The sequence below is a fragment of the Ciona intestinalis genome, chromosome 2 (genome assembly GCF_000224145.3).
Source record: "Ciona intestinalis chromosome 2, KH, whole genome shotgun sequence".
Lineage (NCBI taxonomy): Eukaryota > Metazoa > Chordata > Ascidiacea > Phlebobranchia > Cionidae > Ciona > Ciona intestinalis.
Genome location: NC_020167.2, coordinates 7474249 through 7498567, shown reverse-complemented (window position 1 = coordinate 7498567; position 24319 = coordinate 7474249). Strand labels below are relative to the sequence as shown.

At 34.7% G+C, this 24319-nt stretch overlaps 5 protein-coding genes across 6 annotated transcripts in view; all 5 read left to right on the top strand.

The window, feature by feature from the left end:
• LOC100183194 (synergin gamma-like) overlaps window positions 1-10413 on the top strand; it is an 11304-nt gene extending 891 nt beyond the window's left edge. The window contains exons 3-13 of the mRNA XM_002123677.5: window positions 550-662; window positions 1199-1424; window positions 1893-2072; window positions 2468-2592; window positions 3103-3288; window positions 3788-5086; window positions 5623-5803; window positions 6113-6568; window positions 7928-8131; window positions 8650-8798; window positions 9229-10413. Coding sequence (XP_002123713.3) covers window positions 550-662; window positions 1199-1424; window positions 1893-2072; window positions 2468-2592; window positions 3103-3288; window positions 3788-5086; window positions 5623-5803; window positions 6113-6568; window positions 7928-8131; window positions 8650-8798; window positions 9229-9411 — 3302 coding nt within the window. The 3' untranslated portion in view covers window positions 9412-10413. The remainder of the gene's footprint in view (window positions 1-549; window positions 663-1198; window positions 1425-1892; window positions 2073-2467; window positions 2593-3102; window positions 3289-3787; window positions 5087-5622; window positions 5804-6112; window positions 6569-7927; window positions 8132-8649; window positions 8799-9228) is intronic.
• Window positions 10414-11296: 883 nt separating this feature from the next.
• Window positions 11297-13879, top strand: LOC108950927 (ras-related and estrogen-regulated growth inhibitor-like protein). Its single transcript, XM_026840930.1, has 5 exons — window positions 11297-11588; window positions 11949-12040; window positions 12772-12908; window positions 13281-13502; window positions 13682-13879. The coding sequence occupies exons 1-5, from the start codon at window positions 11473-11475 to the stop codon at window positions 13877-13879; spliced, it is 765 nt and encodes a 254-aa protein (XP_026696731.1). The 5' UTR covers window positions 11297-11472.
• Window positions 13880-14167: 288 nt separating this feature from the next.
• Window positions 14168-15713, top strand: LOC113475804 (pyridoxal phosphate phosphatase PHOSPHO2-like). Its single transcript, XM_026840711.1, has one exon. It carries the CDS (start codon window positions 14467-14469, stop codon window positions 15199-15201), a length of 735 nt encoding a protein of 244 aa, XP_026696512.1. The 5' UTR covers window positions 14168-14466; the 3' UTR covers window positions 15202-15713.
• Window positions 15714-15717: 4 nt separating this feature from the next.
• On the top strand, window positions 15718-22453 carry zf(c3h)-5 (zinc finger protein ZF(C3H)-5; the record flags this gene model as incomplete). Its single annotated transcript, NM_001129857.1, is given in 12 exon segments — window positions 15718-15814; window positions 16349-16436; window positions 16924-17031; window positions 17386-17569; window positions 18643-19010; window positions 19196-19348; window positions 19637-19753; window positions 20135-20311; window positions 20661-20836; window positions 21400-21588; window positions 22055-22183; window positions 22372-22453. Coding segments are annotated over 12 exon segments (1830 nt in total). The 5' UTR covers window positions 15718-15746.
• Window positions 22454-22812: 359 nt separating this feature from the next.
• Window positions 22813-24319, top strand: part of LOC100178465 — a 7205-nt gene continuing 5698 nt past the window's right edge. The window contains exons 1-2 of one of the 2 annotated variants that reach the window (XM_026840709.1): window positions 22813-23237; window positions 23908-24014. In XM_026840709.1, the coding sequence (XP_026696510.1) occupies window positions 23175-23237; window positions 23908-24014 (170 nt within the window). In that variant the 5' untranslated portion in view covers window positions 22813-23174. Of the gene's footprint in view, window positions 23238-23258; window positions 23399-23907; window positions 24015-24319 lie in introns of those variants that run through there. The other variant, XM_026840710.1, reaches the window with a different exon arrangement.

Here is a 24319-nt window from a genome sequence, read left to right as displayed (position 1 = left end):
TTGTAACTTGTCCGCCGTTGTGGCAAAGTGGTCACTGTCTCTAACACTCGCTTACTGCTCTCATTGTGGGGGCATGAGTCCTCGGGCAAGACACTTAACGACACTTCCTCTAACCCAGTGACAGGTCACTAAGAAGACACGAGGTGTATGAAACAGGAAACCGTGTTATAGTGACTGTCGTTTTCCGGCATCATGAGGATAAAATAAGTTAAATTCATGCATTCACAACTTGTAAGCAACCACAAGCTGCATGAAACAGATCACTCATTTTATCTTATAGGCCATATAATACATAATATTTAATTTGTAAATTGTTCTTCTGGTAAAACCTAGATTCATGTTAATGCCAGGCTATTTATTACACACAAAGTAACAAACACGGTAGCTTGTAAGCTGGTATGAGGTGCAGATATAACTTCTGTCGTTGGCTCGTTGCCCAGCCACACAAAAAATTACCCTTTTTGTAAAATTTACATTCAGTCATATTCATGTAATCTTTACCACCAGTACTATTTATGCTTTTCATTATTTTAACAATGTTTGTCACAGGCAGCAACTTTGGCCGTACAACGATAGACTCGATGATGAACAACATTGTGAGCTCAACAACAAAACAACAGACACCATCTAAAAAACCACAGCAGTCAAACAACCATAACGAGGTATGCTGAATTATTACCATAGTGATTAAGTAGTGAGTAACATGCTCATTATCATAGTATATTTGTTAGTTTGAGAGTCAGATTTAGTTTAAATAATTTTTTCACTGTACACTTCTGTTTGAATTTGTTTTAACATTTTATTGGTTTTTGGTGAATTATCACTTATTTATTTACGGCCACACTAGCCCACAATTAGATATAATAAATTCATAATGTTATATATTATGTAGTATATATTCTAATAAACCAATCTGGGCCTTAAGCATGATAAGATACACCAGTACTGTATCCTGGTTCATAACCATACCTTGTACATAAACATCAAGTAGAGTACATTGATTAAATTATTACCGCTTCACTTATCGGTTAAGGCCAAAGTCTATTTTTACCCTCGTTTATACCCGCAGTTTTAAACGCGTTCTTACTTTTGTTTGCCTTGTTTTTTACTTTTCAAGCAACCCAATTTATTTACCAAGTGACCACCATTGATAGTGAAATACCACAAATCCACATTTTTCCTAAAACTTAAAAATTAGGATGACTTTGGTGACTTCTTGCAAGCAAACCAACAACAGCCAATTATACAACATCAAACACCAAGCCATTCAACTCAACAAACAACCAGCCAGCCTGTTATAAACCAAGTCGCACCAATACCTAGTGCTTCAGTTGTTGATGATTTTGCTGACTTTGCACCAGCTGTTGCCCCTACACCCAAACATGCTAGTACAACAACTAATGTTGCTTCAACGCAACCTCAAGGTTGGTGTTGTATTGTAGCGTTTATTTGATCAAGAGACTGACGATGCCATTTAAGCGAAATAATATCTCCTATGTCATATGATTTGCTGGACTTGGTATTTGGTAGCATCAGATCGTGACTGTGTTTCTTTAAACAAAAAAATTGAGGAAATAAATCAATATATAATATAGTCTAACCAGTATAATTTATTTTTAGAGTTTTTTAAAGTAACTGAAAGATTTTTAAGCTAAAATATGGCAATTCTCCTTACAGCTTGTCATTTCAATTCAAACTTTAAATATAGCTATATATATAATATCTTTCATTCTTTCCCATCTTAAGTTTAGCAAACCACTTACAAAGCAAACTTTAGTTGCTGCAATATAATTTAATACATGATAAAAAATAAAATAATAATTGAGATTTTCCAAACACATCAATTCGAACTTTAAACATCTGTATATAATATCTCTCCCTCTTAATTTTAGCAAACCACTTACAAAGCAAAATGCTTGCGTCCCTTGATCTGAACCAACCAAAGCAAGCTTCACAGCACTTTAGATCAGTGAAGCCACCTCCTTCAAAAAGACCTGAAAGCAAAATTCTTCACGTTAGTTCGAAAGCTGCAAACTGGTCGGCATTAGAAGTAAACGAGGAGGAATTTCAAGGTAAATGTTGTTTATTTATATAAAAGTAGAGCACCTTTTCATTCTATTCGCCCCATTTGGTAGTAAACAAAGAACATTCAAGGAATTATAAAACCGTATTCTCACGACGCCCATAGACTGCTGTTAATTGTTTAAAACATGATCAGGTTGTTTGGATATTTTGTTATAATGGTGTCCCTCCTTTTCCCGTCCTACTATACAATATATATATACAATTGCCTCAACCAAGTCATAAGACAGACTTGTTACTCGCCATGCGAGGATAAATACGTTAGATACGTGGTAACTCGTAAGCTGGCACAATATGTATAATACAGAACATCAGTGTTATAACAACAGTTGTTTTCTAGTCACATGAGGATAAACACATTAATTCATTATTTTATATCCACCAGTTGTTGCTGAACAGCCAGTGGTCGCCCCGTTTGTTGAACCACCACATCAAGTAGAGGTTTCACCAACAGTTCAACCTCCAACATGGATAAGCAACATCGCACTCGCACCACTGCTGTATAACCAGGTGAAAGTAAAATAGAAACAACTTTTGTTGAAAAGCAAAATGAAACATTTTTGTTAAAATGCAAAATCCAAACATTTTTGTCAAAATGCAAAATCAAAATAATTTTTTCAAAATGCAAAATAAAACATTTTTTGTAAAAATTAAAACATCTTGGTCAAAATGCAAAATCAAATGAATTTAAGCAGGGGGCTACTTGATTATTATTAAATTAGATCTTTTAGCTGCTAATCTGGTATTGAAAACACATTAAAACTTAGTGTATTTCTGACGTTTCGTTTGCCATCCAACGACACTTAATCAAGGAATGATGGAAGTAGAATACACTATGTATTTTATACTAGAAGAGCTGCTAAAAGATTTTTACATTGTACCTGGTAGCAGAAGTAAAAAATATATTAAATCAGCCGTATAAATGTATGATAACACATATTGTTTTATGTTTGCCACACAAATATGAATCATACATGTGGTATACATAGTTTCATAGAGTCATAGAGATATACTATGTAGGTGTTAGAAGCATCACTTGGTAGCGACGGTTTGATCGACACAAACAAAGTTCATCCTATTCTACTGCGTTCGCAACTAAGTAATGAAACTCTGGGACATTTATGGTCCCAAGCCAACAAAATGGTCCCAGGCCGACTAAACCAGGAAGAACTTTTCATTCTTCTCGCTTTAATAGCACTAACACAGGTAGGCTACTGTTTAATCTTCTTTCTTTTTTCAAAAAGTTTCTTTCATGAAAAAGTCATTGCCTGACAGGGCCTTGTTTTAGATGTGCCAATTTAAAAAATATAAAATGTCTAAAATTACTTTTTAATATTCTTTTTTAATGCAACACAGTATATGTATTTTGTTGTACTTAAAGTACAAACTAAAAATTGTCCCCTATATTTGGGGTTCTATTATTAAAAGTGCTGATTTAAAATATAAAATTCAAAAAAAAATTGCTAATAATAATAGTAGTTATACACAGTATATATACCTCCTTTTTGCTGTTGTGCTTAAATGTCAAATTACAACACACTTTTAAATAAGGCCTAATATATATAGATACTTTGTACTGTAATAGATAGTTTAAGTACTACAACTTGAATGACAAATGACAACTATCTATGTTTGCCTTATAATAAAAGTACATATATAGCTAATTGTTGTTGTATTTAAATAACAAACCCCAACTCAACTACAGGGTGGAGAAACTAACCCAACAGTTGACATGGTAAGGTATCTTCCATCACCCCCCCTCCCAACACTCAACGTACCCCCAGCTCAACAATATCCATCTACAAGTATGAACAATGAACAAACTACAAATTTTGGTCAATTTAACCCCCATGGAAGTAATACCCCTTCAGAACCAATCACAGAAGCTCAAACTATGGTGTATACAAATCCCTCACCAGCAGATACTGTCCATTCAAAATCCCTTGAAGACGACTTTGACGATTTTCAAGACTTCCAGTCCGTAACAGCATCAGTGTTGCCAAGTTTTAACACTCCTGTTGAAAATACTCACACCAACTTTGTGACTGGCAACACCTTCCAACCTACTATCCCACAATCCCTACCTCAAATAAAACTTGAAACAAAAGCTCAAAATGTGAACACAACACCAGCACACAACTTAAACCACCCAGCAAGCATATTATCCCTTACCCACCAACCAATAACTGCAAACGAAACACCGAACATATACTCAGCCTTCAATGAAGCACCAACCTCATCCTTCTTCAATCTTCCAACCAGCAACGAAATGGTTAGCCCTCCAACCACCACTGGAGTTTCGAACCTCCCTGATTTTGAGCCCCCCACATACTCGTCCTTGTTTACCCGTGATCCGGATATTTTTTCCGACACAAGCGGGTCTTTAGCTCCACCAAGTACATTTCCTGCCACAAACAGCTCTCCGGCTCCACCTACTGTTGAAAGCGACACTAACGATGACTTTGGAGACTTCTCTTCCGCAAAGGTTGAATGGAAGTCACTGTTTACAGATAATTTAGCAGCGCAAAAAAACAAATCTTCCTCTTTTTCTGCACTGCCACAGTCTCTTAAACAAAGCAGTGTTGCCGCAATAAAAAGTGAGAATAATTTACTTGAAAGCATAGAAATAGCAAAAGCTGAGGACAAGTACGCAGCTTTTTCGGACTCTAGCTTTTCCACCAAGTTCGACAATGTATCAACAAAATCTGACCAGAATTCGGTCAAAAGTCTCGACATGAACAACGCTCTCTCGAAGCTTAAGTCTGACTCGAATTCAGTCTTAAGCCTCGATTTAAAAAACAGCACAAAGTTCGGCATCCACACTGTAGATTCCGAAGCAAACTCAGTTAAAAGTTTGGAGTTTACAAATATTTCGGACACAATTATGCAGCAGTCTATAGGAAGTGTCTCACCCAAGCCACTGGCTACAAACACTGCTGTTAAACTTGACTTATACGACGATGACGATGACTTTGGTGATTTCTGTGAGCCTCCCCCTGACGTGGTAGGCTTAAATAAATAGTGTAAATAACCACTTTGGTTACGCTTTTATTCTGTATGGGCTTTAAAGACCTGGGATTTAGTTTTTTAGAAAAGTCTCTAAAGTTGCCATTTTGGAAGAATAATTTTAAATGAAGCCTTTATGATAATAAGTCATTTTTTGATAATCTTCCAAGTTGGATTACCCCAGGGAAAATTTAAATATTATAAGTATGAGTTGTGTGTTATATGTTTGTCTGTCTGCGCTGCCGTGCTTGATATCATGTTGTCAGCCATTTTTGGTCTGTCACTACTATAGTGCATTTTGTATTTCTTAAGTTAGTTAGCACCTGCTTACAGTTAAGTAGCACCTTCACATTGATCCACCTGTCAAGGTGACATAGTGCTGATATAATGGGTCAAATCTGGTCTAAACTACAGGTCCTTAAAAAGTACCCACCCTGCTAAGTAATATAACCCCTATACACTCAGCCCCTTGCCATTGGTTACCCCAGGTCCACAAAAAGTACCCACTCTGTTAAGTAACAACTTTACATTCAGCCTCCTGACACAAATGATGAGTTCGACGAATACAACGGCGGGAACTCGGCTCTGGTCGATTTTGATCCATTTGAAACTTTTCCATCTTCTTCAAAGAAGAAAAAAGATGAGAAATCGAATGAGCAAGTGTTTCCTCTAAGTCCGTCGTTTCAGAAGAAAGTGGAAGGCATTCAATCACCTTGTGAGTTTTTATGAGTTCTTACCCGTGCCGTGGCACACTGCCTGGTGCTGGGCATCTTCACTGGTGCCGTGGGTGCCATGCCACATTCAACTTGACGGTAATCGCTTTAACCCAGTGGTTACTAATAATAGATTGCCCAAATTGTCAGCCATACAGTAATAAAACATCATCCACAATCTTACATACTTGGTAATTATCAAATGGGCATAAAATCCACGAAATAGGACACCTGTATTTTATAAATGATATTCATTTACTCGTAGAAATGTTAAAATCTTACTTTTATAAACCCACCTTTTTTATTTTCAGTATCCCCACCACATGAAACATTTGGAAAACCTGCTTCAAGTTTTACTGAATCTGGAAACACTGCTGCTGTTACAGTTGAAGCACCTACCCATCAAAATGAAACATTGAATGGCGCAAACAATGAGAAGAAAAATGAGGAAAACGAAGTTTCAGATCAACCTATTGAAACAGTCCAGTCAATTCCTGCTACCAAACCAGACTTTACACCTAAAAATATCAATTTAAAGGACCCGGACTACTTTCTTAAAAACTCACTTTTCACTCCGGAAATTGTTAAAAAAGAGTCCACAGAAGATAAAGATGATGATCAAGATTCTTCCCAACCGTATCCAGAAGATGTTCAAGATGAGGAAGTCCCAACTGCGGATCTTAAACCAAAATTTGATGCCAGTGTTTGGAGCAACGGGCATGTGGTACAGGAACAAGTGGTTCACGCTGTGTTTGAAGATAATTCAGGTGAGAACATCTTAATTTTAATGTAATATATTCTTTCTATGTGGGTGAGGTCTTTGTCAGGGACTTGGGGTTTAGGTCAGATTTGACTATCAGATATAATATAACTGCTTTAGGATAAAGTTAAAGATATTTTACGTTTTTTAAAGCTTGTTTAAAACCAATACATATTAAAAAATACACAAATCAATACTATTGTAAAAGCAGATTAAATTCTAAAATTATTTAGTTCAGGCAATGTACTTGGAATAAAGTTTAAATTTGCTCTAAAATAGTTGTGTTTGTCTGCATTAAAAAATTAAAGCTTATTGAACTTGAAAAATTTAGTTTTACCAAATTTTTAAATCTATACAAATACAATAGACGTGTGTACTTGTATTTGGGAAAGTTATAATTAGGGTAAAGTGACGCTCAATGAATGGCTGGCATCAACAGTATATACAATGTGTGTAATTGTGTATTGCCAATTCTATTCACAAGCCCCATGTTTCCCAAGTGTTAACATTTGAAGTGGTAGCCATATGCCATCTACCTCCACTCATGAAAAACCACTTGATAATTCAACCGTGAAAAAGTTCTATTCATTCCCCACACTAGCGTTTTGTTTGCCAAGTAAACTTAACATTTAACATTTGTTTGTGCGCTTATAAGTCTTACCAGTGGCTCGCATGTATGGACAGAAAGTATTATTTTGAGGGTTGGTATCTTATGTTCTAGTACTGTACTGTTGAATATTTTGTTTTGTATTTTATAAATTTGTTACAATATTTTATTGTTACAGTATTTTATTAATAGTTTATGCAATATTTGTTAAATTTGTTGTTAATTTAGTATTTGAAATGCAGTTTTAAATTTTATTTTTTAAAGACATTTAATATTTTGCAACAAATTTAAGTTTAACTTTTACCACCCAACAAATAGTTTACACTTGGATATGAAAATAGACTTATTAATATATATTGATATTATACTCACTATACTGAGCCACTAAGGTAGCAAGTGAGTGTTGAATTTGTTGTTACCAGTGTATAAACATAGATTGTGTGCTGTGTCCACAGTCCAGCGAAAATAAGATATTTTTGTAATTGGACCAAGTCAAATTTGGCTTTAGCTTAAAATGCATTAACCAGAGAAATATAATAGGCCAATCCTGGCCTAAATCCCAGGTCCATGGTCTGCCGTGCAGTAGGGCCTCACCTATATTAAATAGAAAGCGCATGTACATACAATGTTGGGGCAATGAGCCAATCCTAGCCTAAATCGTAGGACCCACGGCGTGGCATGCTGCGCAACCTCACGCACATAGAATGGAATAGTTTATAATGTATAAAAAATACCTTAAAATATCTGTTTCTCGCCCAGAAACTCTCACAGTTGAGCAAAGTGAGTGGCAACTTCAAACACGACAGGTTGATCATGTGAGGGAATACACAGAGAAGTGGGAGCTGTGTCTCAGTGCTTGTTTAGAAGTTATTCTACAAACCAATGAAACTTTGAGCTCAATTGAATCACCCGCTGTCTGTAACGAAGTGTTGTATTCATGCAAAGGGCAAAGGTTTATTTCAGGTAAATCATTTAAGATTCTGCATTCTAGATGTTGAGGCAATGGGCCAAAAATCTGGCCCAATCCCAGTTTTTCGACAAGGACCTCACACATAAATAAAACCTTCTACCTTCTCTATTGCAGCTTAAAAGCAAAGTAGTAGCTAATATATCTTTTTCAGTACGTGTACTATTTAATGACAAGTACCCGCAGTGGCGCAGCGAGGAGCGGGTTTAGGGGTTCACGAACCCCCCTTTTAAACCTAAAAAAAATTAAAACAAAACTTATTTTGATTAAAATCCCCCCTTACTTTTTTTCTGGCTGCACCACTGAATACCCGTATACATCACTAAACACTAATATTTGAGGTGTTAAACACTTGAGACGTTAAAATAGCCGGCCCTCTTTAAAAAGTTGGAGTCACATATTACCTAAAGCACCTTAACATTATAAGCTATGACCATTGTTATGCCCAGTTAATCTATCGTTATGGTTATATCATGTCTATGGCCACCCACTACTAAACTGATTTATTCTCCAGACTTATCTGCTGTTTACCAAGTTGCGCGCAGAATCTGCAGCAGCGCACGCAAAATTAAATTGGAAATCTCTCAGTTGAAACAACTTCATAAACAAATAGAATTATCATGGAACAATCTGCTGTCTTTCTGTCCCAACGCAAGTGTAAATGTAAGTAACTTTTGTATAATTCTATTTGAATAAAAGGCTGACGATGCCATTTAGATTTAGCTAAATATACATCTTATATTATGCAATTGATTGGACTTGATTTTTGTTTGGTATGTTTTCATAGCACCAGATCCTTATCTATGTTTGTGTATATACACTGGGGCTCTGGTGAGGTTTTTGCCTAAAAAATCGTTTTGTGTTTAAACTTGTTTAAAAATAAATTTAATTTTGATGCATTTTTTAGTTTCTTTTTTTATATAAAATATGATTTTTAAAGTTTTTTGGGGGTTTCTATGATATTTAAAAGTATGATATTTAAAGCTTTTTTTAAATAAAGCAAGTTTTAAACCATTTTATAATATTTGTATAAAAAGACGCATTCAAAAATTAGGGTTCGCTGGTGTAAATCTGTTGTTCTAAATATTTGCAGGAATTGGAGGTTGTAGCTAAAAATGAAAGCACCTGCGTTTGTGGCGTCTGCTTACTTGCCATGAAAGGTAGTCAGATAAATTACGGTGGGTCGAACTACCACGCAACTTGCGCTAACTTATGGTTGAACCACGTTGCCTCAGTTCTCCCCGCATTACAATTGCCACAGCCTGCTCAAACATAACATATCGACATAGGATCCATGGCATGTCACCCTGCAGGTTGTAATATATCAACAATATAGTGATGTAGTATCTTCACTTGGAGGAATAAGCCAATCCTTGCTAAAATCCTAGGACCAATTGCATGCCACGCAGAGGGACCTAACCCACATAGGATACTATACTAAGTGGACAAATCCAATTCGTTTTTTTTAGATATTTTCTTCTACCAAAAAAAAAATTGAAACTTTTGAGCATTAGTCACAGCAAAGTGTTCAAAAATGGAGTTATATTAAGAAAAATCTGCAATAAACATTTCTAATTTTGTTCTATACAAACCTGTTAAAAAAAAACAGTAAATTTACATAAAATAGTATACAGTGGGGTTCATTTTATACCATTTGGTAAAATTCTTAACATTTGTAATGTTGATAATTTTATTTACAAATAAAAATAATTCAAGTTGAACTATCAGCTCCCTCGAGACATTTCTGTATTTTATGGAATTTTTACTTGATTTTTGCGATACATTTTTTTCTTGATTTAATATAAGCATATGCTGGTGAAAATCGAATGTTCTATTGAATAGAATGTGTGGTTTTTTAGCTCTTGTGGTACAAAAAGCATTTCCGCTCAGTTCTAGTTTAATTTTTTTTTTCGTTTTTCGTGGTCATTTTACCCCATATATAGTAGGATGGGAAAGACGGGACACCTTTAGCACATAATATCCAATTAACAATAAACCACCGTCTGTGGGAGTCGTGATGATACGGTTTTATAATTCTATATTTTTGTTCACTACCCAATGGAACGAAAAAAACAGAATGAAAAGGTGTCCCATTTTCCCCCACCCTACTATATACAAAGTCTTTATGGCTAGATGTCATCTGGTTTATCGGAAGTTTTGTCTTCCTTATTCCCGTAACCTGACAGCTAATTGTATTGTTTCTATGCCGATTCATTGCGCAATGTACTTTGCATAAAGTTGACGGAAAGTTGTGCAATAAATTCCTAACTTATTTCAACCAATTGTTTGTTACTGGTATATATATAGTGGACGGGGAAGATGGGACACCTTTTAATTTAATTTTCTCGTCCCATTTGGTAGTAAACAAAGAACATTTAAAGAAATATAAAACCGTATTCTTATGACTTTAATACATCGTTTTTAATTGTTTAAAACACGATCAGGTATTTGGATATTATGTGCTAAAGCTGTCCCATCTTTTCCCACCCTACTATATAGTAGGTTGTGGTAAAATGGTCCATGTTTTCATTCTTTTTATGTCCCATATAGGGTAATGAAGAAGGAATATTTACAGGAATATAATATCGTATCCTGGTAAAACACGATTAGGAAGTATGAGATAATATGTTACCGATAGTATTACAACTCGGTATCCACCGAGAGTTATAAAATGGACGTCTCTTACCTACCAAATACCTCGCTATTCTGCACCACATACGTTTAAATGCATAAAGGTAGTTTGTTTATCCTCGTATGGTGTGGAAACAGCAGTCATTACAACACGGGTGTTCTGTTTTATACACCTCGTGCCCGCTTACGAGTTACCACGTATGTAACTCTAAGAGTGATTGTTTTGTATGGCTGACAATTTAGACAACCCATTAGTGACGACTGGATTGAAGCAATTGCCGTGATTGTCTTTCCCAACGACACACACGCCCACATCAATACACGGTGGCATGTCAAGCCTTTGCTCCAAGGGGTGAGTTGATAATGCACCTGCCTTAGCTTGTTATCTATCGACTTATAATTGTACAGTAATCTTGTCACAGCCTCCTAGTTGGTCCTCGTGGCGATTCTGCTGCCTTCCAATTTTGACTCCCGGTGAATCTTATTCTGAATCTAATTGACAATACACAGATGCCCGACTTAAAGTAAGATCAAAATTTCTTTATTTAAATATCGACTTTACAGAGCTAAGACAGTTGCACAGCACTGCACGCATGCTTATTTAAAACGCAAACACCCAATTATGCTGCCCTTTATAAAAAAACAACGGCCTTCGACTATATAAATCCCTGCACTTCGTCTTGCTATTTATTTTGAACAAAAAAACATGTTTTCGCTGAATCTTCTGCGACCTGGCTCATCTGCTGAAATGAATCAGAAAAATGAAAAGGGCGAAAGAACGGTGACCAATTTAAGACGTTCCGAACCTATTAGGAAAAATTTGTAAGTTTGTGAGAGTGTGTTAATTTAAAGCGTACGGAGCAGTGAAAACTGCGAAGTGAGGACACCAAAAGTTTGTACTTTTCTCAAATTTTTTTGCGGGATATGTTGCGACTGCTTTCCATTTTCACGTTTCACTTGAATAAGCTGAGAAGGTTTTAAGGTTGCAGACATTAAGAGTGCAGTGACCATGTTAAAAATGGGAACGAATCTGTGTAACTTACTTTTATCCTCGCGCTGCTGGAAAACGACAGTCGTTATAACACGGGTGTTGATACACCTCTTGCCAGCACCTTATACGAGTTACCACGTATGTTGCTTTGTGGGTGATTCTGTATAATGACTTGACTTTATTTAATTTAGTTTAACGCACGCCAGAGAACTGCTGAGTAATTCGAGTAAACCAAAGCCAATCAACATATTATTTGCTGGAGCGCACAATGTTGGTAAGACAGGTAAGAACTTTTAATATTTAATTCGTATGTAAAGGGTAGGGAAGATGGAACATCTTCAGACGGGAAACAATTTGAAATGCTAACGGTATTTATCTTACCCCACACTAAGGGTGGGGGAAGATTGGATACCTTTTACCTCTATTTTCTCGCCCCGTTTAGTAGTAAACAAAGAACATTTAAGAAATTATGAAACTATATGTCCATGACTCATATTGACCGTTAGTAATTGTTTAAAACACGATCAGGATATTTAGATATTATGTGCTAAAGGTGTCCCATCTTCCCCCACTCTACTATATAAATTTTATAAAAGACAACTTAGCACATATAATACTTAAATATCCTGAATCCTGATCTTGTTTTAAACAATTAACAACGGTCTACATATATGGGAGTCGTGAGGATACGGTGTTATAATTCTTTGAATGCCCTTTGTTTACTACCAATTGGGTCGAGAATGTGCTAAAGCAGCCCATCTTCTCCCACCTTACTATAATAGTAGGGTGGGGGAAGATGGGACACCTTTAGCACATAATATCCAAATATCCTGATCGCGTTTTTAATAATTAACAACGGTCTATGGGAGTCGTGAGTATATAGTTTTATGATATCTTGAATGTTCTTTGTTTTCTACTAAACGGGACGAGACAATGGAGTTAAAAGGTGTCCCATCTTCCTTCACCCTACTGTATATATGGACTATATTAATGAATCGCAACGGATCTTTTCAGCTATTCTTGTGCGATTTCTTACAAAGCGATATATTGGTGAATACATTTCTGGCAAGAACATGACATACGATTACAACTTCGCGATTTCGAACAAAAACCCCCTCCCGGTTGTGTTTCGTGACACCAGTTGTCCACTAGTAATTTGCTGTTGTTATATAGTAGGATAGGGAAAGATGTGGCACCTTGAGCACATAAAATCCAAATATCCTGATTGTGTTTAGGATAGCATTTTATAATTCTTTAAATGTTCTTTGTTTCCTACGGTCTATGGGAGTCGTGAGGATACAGTTTTATAACAAAAATCGTTGAATGTTTGGTAACTACTAAATTGAAATAAAAATGGATTGAAAAGGTGTCCCATTTTCTCCACCCTACTATATAGGTCAAATTTGTATGTATCTGCGATTGTGTATGTTCTCTATATGTTCTTAAATTCACGCAAAGTGTTTTATGCTGCCTTAAAACTCAAGAAATGGCAAAGCCATTACGCCAGGTGTTGTTTTACTCAGGTTAGCGGCAGTGCACAAGTAACTTTTGATGGAGAGAATTTGGATAGCGCGAACGGAATAGTAGTTGTTTATGACGTGGGCGATGCGACATCCTTTGAATTCGCAAATGACTTTATCAGTTCTGTAAAAAACTTGAAATTAGATGTAAGCGCAGAATCCGCAGCGTCTTGCAACGGGCACAAAAAATCTATTCTTTTGCTCGGAAACAAAATTGATTTAGAGGTATATGTTTGTATAAATTGGAAAAACTGAAACTACAAAACTTTTTTTTCTTTTTTTACCGGCCACAACGTAAATATCATTTTAGAAGTTTGTTTGGTATAAAAAGCGTATTTTATACTTCCGACGTTTCGTCTGCCATCTAAGCCGCTAAAAGATTATTTACAAATCGTTTTTCGCAGTGTCGAAGGTGTATCCATACATCTACGGGCAGAGATTCCGCGGGACTACACTCCGTTTTGTTCGACGAGGTTTCAGCTGCAGAAGGCACAGATAAAATATTCGATTGTATGAACGGCTATATTAGGGTCGTGTCAAACCAACGACCACCCGCACCAAAGAAAGGCATTTTTAGATCATTTTCGCAACCTATATTATAATATAAAGTGAATTATATAGTGTCAAAAAATCATATTTAAAGTTACACGACCGTTGTTTTACTGTTGTTTTACCGTTGTTACTGTGAAATCTTTTAAAATTGTATTTTAATCGGAGCAGTTGCTTTCGTTCGAAAATTAATGACATATACATTTGTTTTCAAGCAACGAGTTTTATAAGCAGTTAAGTAGCTCTATCTATATTTTCGTATATTCTGTTTGTTAAAAATAAACATCTGCGTTTTTAGTGTCTTTTAAGTTGTCATCACCAAAAAAATACCAAGTAAAAATCGTATGGACATCACTGCAAACACAGCTGATAAGTGATTGACAGCCGCGTGCGCCGTGCAGCGCGTGTTCTATCTGCGATGTTATCACCGTATTTATAAAGAGAAGCTGTGTCAGCTAAATGGAAATGACGTGGTATACATCAACGGTGTAACCTACCAAACAACGGTGTAACCTACTTGAATAGGAAATAGTATTTATGTTTATATATAAAGCAAATTATAGACGTACTCGTTTTTAATTTTTCTTACCGTGAAATTCAAGAAATTTTTTCAAAATAAGTTGAAAATATTTAAGAAAAAATGTCTCACAAACACTTAGTGATTTTCGATTTTGACAACACCATCTCGGAAGGTAACACGGATACGGTGGTCATGGATATGGTTACGGATGAGGCTGAGGCTGCAAAACTATGGAGCACAGAGCAAACAAGAAACTGGACAAAGCTGGTGAACTCGTTTTTAAACCATCTTTTCGAAAATGGGGTTACAGTCCAAGAAATGGCAGCAGAGTTAAGGAAAATGCAGCTTGTAAGTGGCATGGTGGAGCTGCTTAAGTTTCTTGGTGAAAATCCACAAAAGTTTAAAGTTGTAATTATGTCCGATGCAAACAGCTTTTATATTGAAACTCTCCTGGAAGAATATGGGTTGGAAAATGTCGTTTCAGAGATCTTTACGAATAAAGCTTTACTGGAAGATAATGGAAGAGTCTGCGTGATTCCGTGCCACTCACATGATCATGAGGAGTGTCCCGTGAATATGTGCAAAGGAGTTTTGATTCGTGAGTTCATAAAAAGACTAAAAAACGAGGGCGAGGTTTTCAGCTCTATATGTTACGTCGGGGATGGTTCGAACGACTTTTGCGCTTCAATTAATCTCTCTTCCGATGACTTTGTCTTCCCAAGAGCAGGGTTTATGTTGGATAAAATGATCCGGAAGTCGAGGAGGACTCCTAGTATGAATCAGGTGGATGCGGAAGTCATCGTTTGGCAAAGTGGAACGGAAATTATGGAGAAGCTGAAACAGATGATCTTTTAATTTCTTATCATTTTGTTTAAATCGACCAAAAAATATTAAAAGTAGTCACTATTCAGTGAAATGGTGTTAAAGTTTTGAAACAAATGATCTTTTTAATTTTTGATCATTTTAGAGGTTAAATGATTGTTGTCAGTATAAATGAAATGTTCTTAAAACTTAACCTTTCGCTCATTTTGTAAAAAGTTTTAAATGTTCACATTGAACAGAAGAGTATATTTACATATTTTTACAATATTCATATTGAATGTTCGATGCACTTTGTTATATATATTTATTTATAAAACATATAATATATGTGTTTGTTCATTTATGTTTCTTACGAAAATATCAGTTTACCTAAAAAATTTATAGAAAAAACTCGAGTGCGTCTGTTTTAGGAAATTCTGTAGACATTATATTTAAACCTATATTTTGAAATTACATTGTATGTTACTATCTATATAAAAAAAGTTTACCTTGTAAGTTATTGTTTTCTGCACTCTTATACACTGTAATAAACTGTTGGTTATACATTTAGATTTGATTAGGTCGTTGTGTAATAAAACATGACTGAAGGAAGATATGTCAGTTTTATATCATCTGCCAGCGATGGAACTGCTCAAATTAAAAAAGAGTAAGTCAATATATCCTGTATGTTGGTTTGTTAATTGTCATGGCCCAGTAATCAGTATTAAACCAAAGGATTTGGGTTTAAAGCTCATTATTGCCAGTATTGCCACCACGGTGGATGTGAAGGGTGTCGTTCGCAAGACTTAATAATTATAGATTGATTGGCCTTCACTGTTGCACAATACTTAACCAGTTGTTTGTATCTCTATGTTGTCAATACTGAGGATGTGAGAGTCGTTTCACAAAACGATCAACAACTGATTTAACTCAGTAGCTACTAATGAGTTGCCCAAAACAGCCGTAATAAAATTTAACCAAACAAAAAGTTGTAAAATGCGGACACAAGCTACATTACAAAACACTAGTGTTCTAATTCCTAAAGGTGCTTTGCAAGGTTAAAATAGTGAATCTTACAATATTCATTCATATAAACAGTATTTGCGCACTTACGACAAGAATAGGCATTTACTTATAGTATGAACCATGGTTTGAATGCCTGTCACTGGTTTACAAGAAGTAATTCTACTTTTAAATTCAGGTTCGTGACCTCGAAACCAACACTTGTGGAACAGACTGTAAAACCGTTGGCAGAAGAAACCAAAGAAGAAACTTCGGCTGATTCTGAAGTAATTGTTATGAATGTAACTTGTTTATCCTTGCATGGGAGGGGCAACGTTATAATTCACCACTTATGTAACTGTGCGGGTGATTATTTTTGGAATGTATAGATGGCAATTTAACAACCCATAAGTGATCCCTGGGTTGGAGTAATTACAGTTAAGTGTTTTGACGAAAGACACACAAGTCCATAATAGTATAGTAGCGAAACCGTATGCTGTTGGCTAGAGGCAGATACCTCACCACAACTCTGGATTAGCCAGAGATGGTATTCTCGTCTACTGAACTAAACTGGTCGCCGCCCAAATTGAATTTTTTTTTTAATTGCCCGACTAAAACTTAGTGGTTAAATTTTGACCGACTAGTGGCTAACTTCTGTCATAAGTTATGCACCAAAACTTAGTCGGCCGACTAAACATAAAAAAAGTCAGTAGACGAGAATGTCAATCCAGGTTTATGAAACAACCTATTTATAATATTTCTATTTTAAAACAGATCAAATCATCTAATGGAGATCGCGAAAGGAAGAAACCTCGTGGCCAAAATAAAAACCGACCTCGTCCGAAACAAGAACAACTTTCACTAAAGCTGTGCCCTAGTAAAGTAAGATGTTTTTAACTTTTTATATTTAAATTATCTAAAAAAATCCTTAATTTATTTAAGAAATATTTAAATGATAAAATAATGTGGTTGAAACTTTTTTAACAAATAAATGTTTTCCACAACTATTCTACCTGTAGTGAGAATTTTTTTAAAGTTTTTAAAAAAAGGAATTCTACAAATTATTCACGAAATTTAAATTTGAAATAATGTAAATATTTGTGTGTTTACTGTTTAGTTTAGAATTTGCTAAACCATTTAATGCCTTTCTCGGCTATTCTACCTTATTTTCTTTTGGTAATAAATAAGATTCAATTAGAATGTAATATATATATATATTTGTTAATAATTTCACAGATTTCTGAAAAAGGTTATTGTCATTTCGGCGAAAAGTGTCAGTATCTGCATGACATAGGAAAATACATGGAACTTAAACCTGACGATCTTGGAGAAAAATGTTTTGCTTTCCAAACTATCGGGAAATGCAATTATTCGTTTACTTGCCGTTTTGCTAGAGATCATGTTGAGAAAACTAATGAAGGTAAATTGAATTTAGTTTGTTTATATTTGGTTGTAAAATACTGAAGTGGGGGTGACATATTACTTCAACCACTAAGATTTTGCAAACGCCGTAAACTTAGATTTTCATTTATTCGTTTTATTTGGAGTCAGAAACAAAATAATATTGTAATTACATGCAACATACTTTATTTTTTTAGAAAAAAATATGGCATTTCAAAATAGTACAGTGTTTTTTTGGTGTTTTATATAACAACTATTAAAAGTATGGATGCGAAGGCCACGCTTTTTAGTTCACACCCTTCCCCACACTTTTTTCCATAGTCGGTTTACCAACTGTCGTTTTGTAATTAATTCTCTTCTCTTCATTCTTTAAATAACATGATCTTCGCTATCGTTTTTAAGGAGATAAATTAAAATTATAGTGGGGTGGGGGAAGATGAGACACATTTTGACTCTATTTTCTCGTCCCTTTTAGTAGTAAACGAAGAATATTCAAAGAATTATAAAACTATATCCTCACGACTCCCATATACCGTTGTTAATTATTTAGAACATGATCAGGCTATTTGAATATTATGTGCTAAGGGTGTCCCATCTTCCCCCATCCTACTATATTTTACGTTATGTTATTGTTACCCGCTTATATATATTATAACTTTATGGGTTGTTAAGTTGTTTACAGCGTGGTGGTTATTTTATTTCCTGGCATTTGTCATGTGAACGTGACAGGAAAGGCGACATTAGTAATGAATGACATAATAACACCACACCACAGACCACACACTTTATCACACATGTTTTTGCCAAGGACAAACCATTGATAAATTACACTCTCTGTTCTATCAATTTTTCCTATAATGTTTTAAAATCTCGTTTTTAGTATTTTTAATTTTTAATCAACTTTTAGAGGCTTATATGATATAAAAAAGTAAAAAACATACTGTATTTCCGCTGTTTCGTCTACCACCGTCAAGACCTTATCAGGAAATGTGTTAAAACGAAGGAAATACACTGTGTTGTCTATACCAGTTCTACCACTAAAAATTATTTGCATTATGCCTGGTAGAAGTAACAGAATATTTTCAATTTTAGGTTACGTTAACAAAGTTGATGAAGAAAAACTGAAAACAAACAGTGTTAAGATCAAAAATGTCCTCCCTCGCGATTTACAACTTCAATTGCGCAAAAGAAAATTTGATTTCTCAAAATCGGACACTGCTGTAAAAGAAAGTAGCAAAGCAAAAGCACGAAAACTTGATCAAAACGCCAAAAAAATCCCTGAAAATGTTGGTAATGAAGAAAATGTGACTACTGTTGTCACAACGGGTGATATAACTACAAGTGAAGATGTTCTAAACAAACATGGATGCGTTCTCGATACTGATCTAATTCCACTCAAAACCATTGAAAAGAAAACAATTGATTTTCGTGACAAGCTGTACTTGGCGCCACTGACAACAGTGAGATTTTGTAATTATCCCTAAACTGGACTTATGATGGTTACATTTTCAATTTCCCTTTAACAAAACTTTTATTTGTAAATTAGTTTTGGGCAAAATTAAGTCTTAATAGTTTGGTTTAGGCCTTAACAAAGGTATTTTTTTAGTAATATACATTATACATATATATTTACATTCACTTTCAGTGTGGAAACCTACCATTTCGAGTTGTATGCAAGCGATTAGGAGCGGACATTACATGTGGGGAGATGGCTGTAGCTACCAATGTATTGCAAGCTAAGGGTGGAGAGTGGGCACTCATGAAGAGACATCCGTGTGAAGATATTTTCGGAGTTCAGGTAGGCTGAGTTTTATGCTTTGGTGACCACGGAAAGAGACTTACCGACGCTGTGGCAAGAAGGTTTGCGTGACGGCCTTCAACCATAGAGGTTGTCTAACTTCTCTCATAGAACGTTATTGGATAAAAGACATTTGGGATATTTGGATATTATGTGCTAAAGGTGTCCCATCTTCCCGAATCCTACTATAGTATATACTATTTTAAATACAATTTACTGGCAAATTTACTTGTGTACTGTCTGCAGATAGTCACTCTAGTATATATTTCATTAAATATTTATTCTCAGCTTTGTGGTGCCTTCCCCGATACAATGTCAAGGTGTGCCGAACTTATTTCCAAAACTTGTGAAGTTGATTTCATTGACATTAACATGGGATGTCCCATTGATCTCATTTATAAAAAGGTTGGTTTCAATAGATTTATTGTTACAAAACAGCCTGCTTTTAATACTATTTAAATGTCTTTTAGCATGACAAATTGATTTTTTTTTTACTTTTTTTGTGCATGTGCCAAAGAGAGCATAACAGCGATAACTTACAGTTGTTTTGACGTACACCTTAACAGTTTTGTTTTCGGATGTGTACATTGAATATATACATTTTTCACACATATAGAATAGAAAATACCAATAATTACCTTGACCCAGGGTGCAGGTTCGTCCCCCATGAGGCACACATACAGTTATTTTGACAAACACCTTAAAAATTTTGTTTTCGAAATGTGCACTAAATTTTTTTCCACTCATATAGAATAGAAAATACCAACAATTCTATAATTAACCCAGGGAGCAGGTTCAGCCCTCATGAGACGCACAAACAAGTTATTCGACATCGTGAACTGCATGAACCGAAGCATTGATGTTCCTCTTACTTGTAAAGTAAGAGCTGGTGTTGAAACGAAAAAGAATTGCGCTCACAACATATTGCCAAAGCTGAGGGATTATGGAGTTGCTATGACAACTGTAAGTGCTTCAAATAGGGTTTGAAAGTGTGTTGTTTTTACTTATTTTCAATCAACCAAAAATGAGATACTGTGTGTATTTAATAGTTTGCACATAGAGTCATTAAAGAAGAGGTCTGTATATTTTTTAGAATTTATGTACCATATTTAAAATCAAACAATTTATTTGGGTAAATTTCAAATCATGATATTTTTTCACGAATTTCGTCTTGTGAATTTTTTTAGTACTTTTTCATGAATTTATGAATTTTTTTTATATATTTTGCATCATGATAATTTTCCATGAATTATATCATGTGAATTTCATGAAACTTTTTCATTAAATGTTTTCATGTGATTTTTCGTGACAGGTTCACGGTCGATCACGTGAAGCAAGATACACGAAGGCTGCAGACTGGGGTTATATCAGTGAATGTGCGGCACTTGCTGACCCAATGCCAGTGTTTGGTAACGGAGATATTCTGTCTTACCACGATTATATGTCAGTCATGGAAAACACTACGGTGTCTGGTGTCATGATTGCAAGGTAATATTTTATTTCTGTGACTTTGATAAAAGTATTTTTCTTCACTTTTTAAGAACCACCATGAACAAGTTAATATCAGTTAAAACAGAATAGTAATAATAAAATTTGTTTGCTTGAATTTTATATTTTATGTAATATACTGTTTTGGTTTATGTGTTTTGATTACAAAGTGACATGGTTACGTTTAGTTCTGATTTTTTTAAATTTCTAGTTAATATAATAGTACTGTGGGGGTAAGATGGGACAGCTTTAGCACATATCATCAAAATATCCTGATTGTGTTTGAAACAATTTATGCTGATCTTTGTCTAAACTAAAAGTACTGTAGACACACTTATAAAATATTATAAAATATAAATTTGTTCTATATTGTTAATTTGTAATGACTCAGTCAGAAAATGTTATTGAACACTACTAGCACAATAGTTTGCAATTCTTGGCCTAACAATATAAAATAAACTTAAATTTTACAGTTATAAAATTTTGTGAGAATTTTTTATTTTTTAAATATGTATATTATATATGTTAAATAATTTTTTAAAAAAGAATTGATACTTTTTTAGAGGAGCGTTAATCAAACCTTGGGTATTCACGGAGATAAAAGAAAGAAGAGATTGGGATATTTCTAGTGGTGAACGACTTGATATTTTGCGACAGTTCGTTAATGAAGGTTTTGTCCACTGGGGGTCAGACACAAGGGGGGTGGAAAACACACGGAGGTTTTTACTTGAGTGGCTTTCCTTTTTGCATCGGTGAGTTTTTATTATGTGTGTTTTTTTTATAATTCACTTAGCATACTATTCTATATGGGTGAGGTCCCCCAGCATAGCATGCAATGGGTCCTAGGATTTAGGCCACAGTTGGCCTATTACCCCAATCCTGGTCTAAATCCTAGGGATTGGTTGGTTTAAGAAATCAGTGAAAACCAACTATTGCTGTCAGACATATTATACTTGCAATGTTTTCTAAACGTCTTGTGTGGGGTTTAAATGAATGTCGTCATAACACGGTGTTCTATTTCTTACACCTCATGTCCGCTTACGAGATACCAGACATGTATCTTTGTAAGTGATTAATTTTAAGGGATTTTTTACTTTTTGTAAGGTATGGCTGACAATTTAGACAACTTAAAAGCACCGGGTTGCAGGTTGCAGCAATTTGTGGGTGAATATACCATTTGGTATTGTTTCATATGCTATGTAACTTATTTTACACCAGATATATTCCTGTTGGTTTATTGGAGAGATTGCCACAGAGAATAAACGAGCGACCACCTTACTATGTTGGGAGGAACGACCTTGAAACTTTAATGGGAAGCGCAAACTCCAATGACTGGGTTAAAATAAGGTGGGTTGGTGTAATACTTCTGTACATTAGGTACATGAAACTGATTTTTAGAACAAGTCTCAATATAAACTTAATACATTTAATCATTTACGTAGTCTTTTATGAATTTTTGGTAACTACCCAAATAAATTTTACTGTTTAAATATGTCTAAGTAATAAAAATTTTACATTTATGTTTTATTTTGCAGTGAAATGCTACTGGGAAAAGTACCGGACTCGTTTCAATTTCTTCCCAAGCATAAAGCTAATTCATACAAGTGATGATGTCATAAGCGATGATGTCATTGTGGTCGCAATAAAATCATTACCAAAACCAGTTAGTGAAGTTTTTCCATTTGATTTCAATTAGTTTTAGAATAAGGGTTAGGGGCACTTTACGAAAAAATAATTGAAAAAATTTTTTTAAGGAAATATTTATTTTATTGCAGTAAGTTAATTTCTGCAACAAAATTAAACTTTTTGTACGAGGAAAAAATTTGGTCACATTTCTACATATGGCAGCGTAGAAAAAAATCGGTATTTTAAAAAATGGTAATTAAAATAATTTAAGACTCAGGCAGCTCCTAAATTATCGTTTTAATATTGTGGGTATTTATTTACTGGTGTAGCTTTTATTACACAATCTTCAGGTGGTAGAATGAAGCTACCAAATATTTTGATTGTTGTCATCTATTGTAGGCGGGTATGGCAGATAGTTTTACAAGTTCTGGAACAAGACAACAAATAAATAAACCCGACCAATCGATATACACAGTAGTGTCAGGTGTCAACTGTTGAAAGAGAGTGACTTTTAAATCACTGAGGTTACAACGCGAGGTTTAATACACGCGACATATGTCAGTTTCTTTACTGCAGTTTTGTGGACTGTAAACTTGGCTAAATTATTTACACTACGTAGAAGAGCGAACATTAGAACCAGGCTTATATATATATAGATATAGGGTAACTCTGTTCTTAAGTTCGCTAGAATAATAGCTCTTGTTGTGTAAGCATGCTTCAACATAAACCTACGAATATGATACCTACAGTGTCGCCAGCACAAGATATTATAACTGTAAGTATCAGAATAAGATCTTAGTTCGATGTGGTAACAAATGTGGTTTATGTGAAAATTGTAACTTTCTATTACAATTACTGTTTTACTTGGAAATTGTAATCTTGTATGGCAATTACTGAGTTTATTTACTAAGTGGGTCAGATAATTTATATAAACGGGTAAGTGCAATTTAAAAGTATTGTAATGAAAAATTTCATGCTTTTAATGTTCGGTGTGTCAATAAATTCACCATTATTGTATGTATAGTTATAGTTTAAAGTCAGACTACTTGGTCTTGAAATTAATATAGCAACTAAAAAAGTTACAGCATTTGTAGCCTATATATATAAGTTATATAAAGGGCTAATTAAGTATAATTAAAAACTATTACAACGAAAACTTCTGGATTTTTATGTTGGGTGTGTCAATACAGACACCTTGGTGATACTTACTCTTAAGCTAAACATTATTGTTCTCTACCAATTCCTATATATATATATATATTATAACGAGACATTTCATACAACCCAAAACGAATATATATATATATGTGTATATATACATATATATATGTTATATGAATAAATAATTGAGTACCATTGTAATAAAAATTTCTTAGTTTTTATGTAGGTGTGTCAACTGTTAATATAAGTGCCTTAGAAATTAAGCTAACAGTGTCGTCTTATAGCAACGGATAAAGATGCAACATTCGCCCATATTACCCCCATTCACACCACACTCGAAACTTCGATCTAATTCACAGAACAGAGGAGTCAGTCCTTGGAAACAAGTCAGGTATTTTACTTTAATTTTATTGCTAAGTTTTCGTCACCGTGTGTATTTGTTTTTTTAGTGGGAGAGTTTCTATTTATGAATGAATGAATGAATGTAACTTACTTTATCCTCGCGTGGCCGGAAAAGAACAGTCGTTATAACACGGGTGCTCATACACCACGTGCCAGCTTACAAGTTACCATGTATGTTACTTTGTGGGTAATTATTTTTTGGGGGGGATTTTTTTATGTATGGCTGATAATTTGGACAACCCATTAGTGACCACTGGGTTGGAGCAATTGTCGTTAAGTGTCTTGCCCGAGGAA

Bases quoted from the DNA above. Each gene is read 5' to 3' on its own strand.
- LOC113475804 (XM_026840711.1), top strand. From the start codon at position 14,467: ATGTCTCACAAACACTTAGTGATTTTCGATTTTGACAACACCATCTCG.
- LOC108950927 (XM_026840930.1), top strand. From the start codon at position 11,473: ATGTTTTCGCTGAATCTTCTGCGACCTGGCTCATCTGCTGAAATGAAT. The intron at 11,589-11,948 runs GTAAGTTTGTGA...TATTTAATTTAG, and splicing joins GAACCTATTAGGAAAAATTT to TTTAACGCACGCCAGAGAAC. The intron at 12,041-12,771 runs GTAAGAACTTTT...GGATCTTTTCAG, and splicing joins GCACAATGTTGGTAAGACAG to CTATTCTTGTGCGATTTCTT.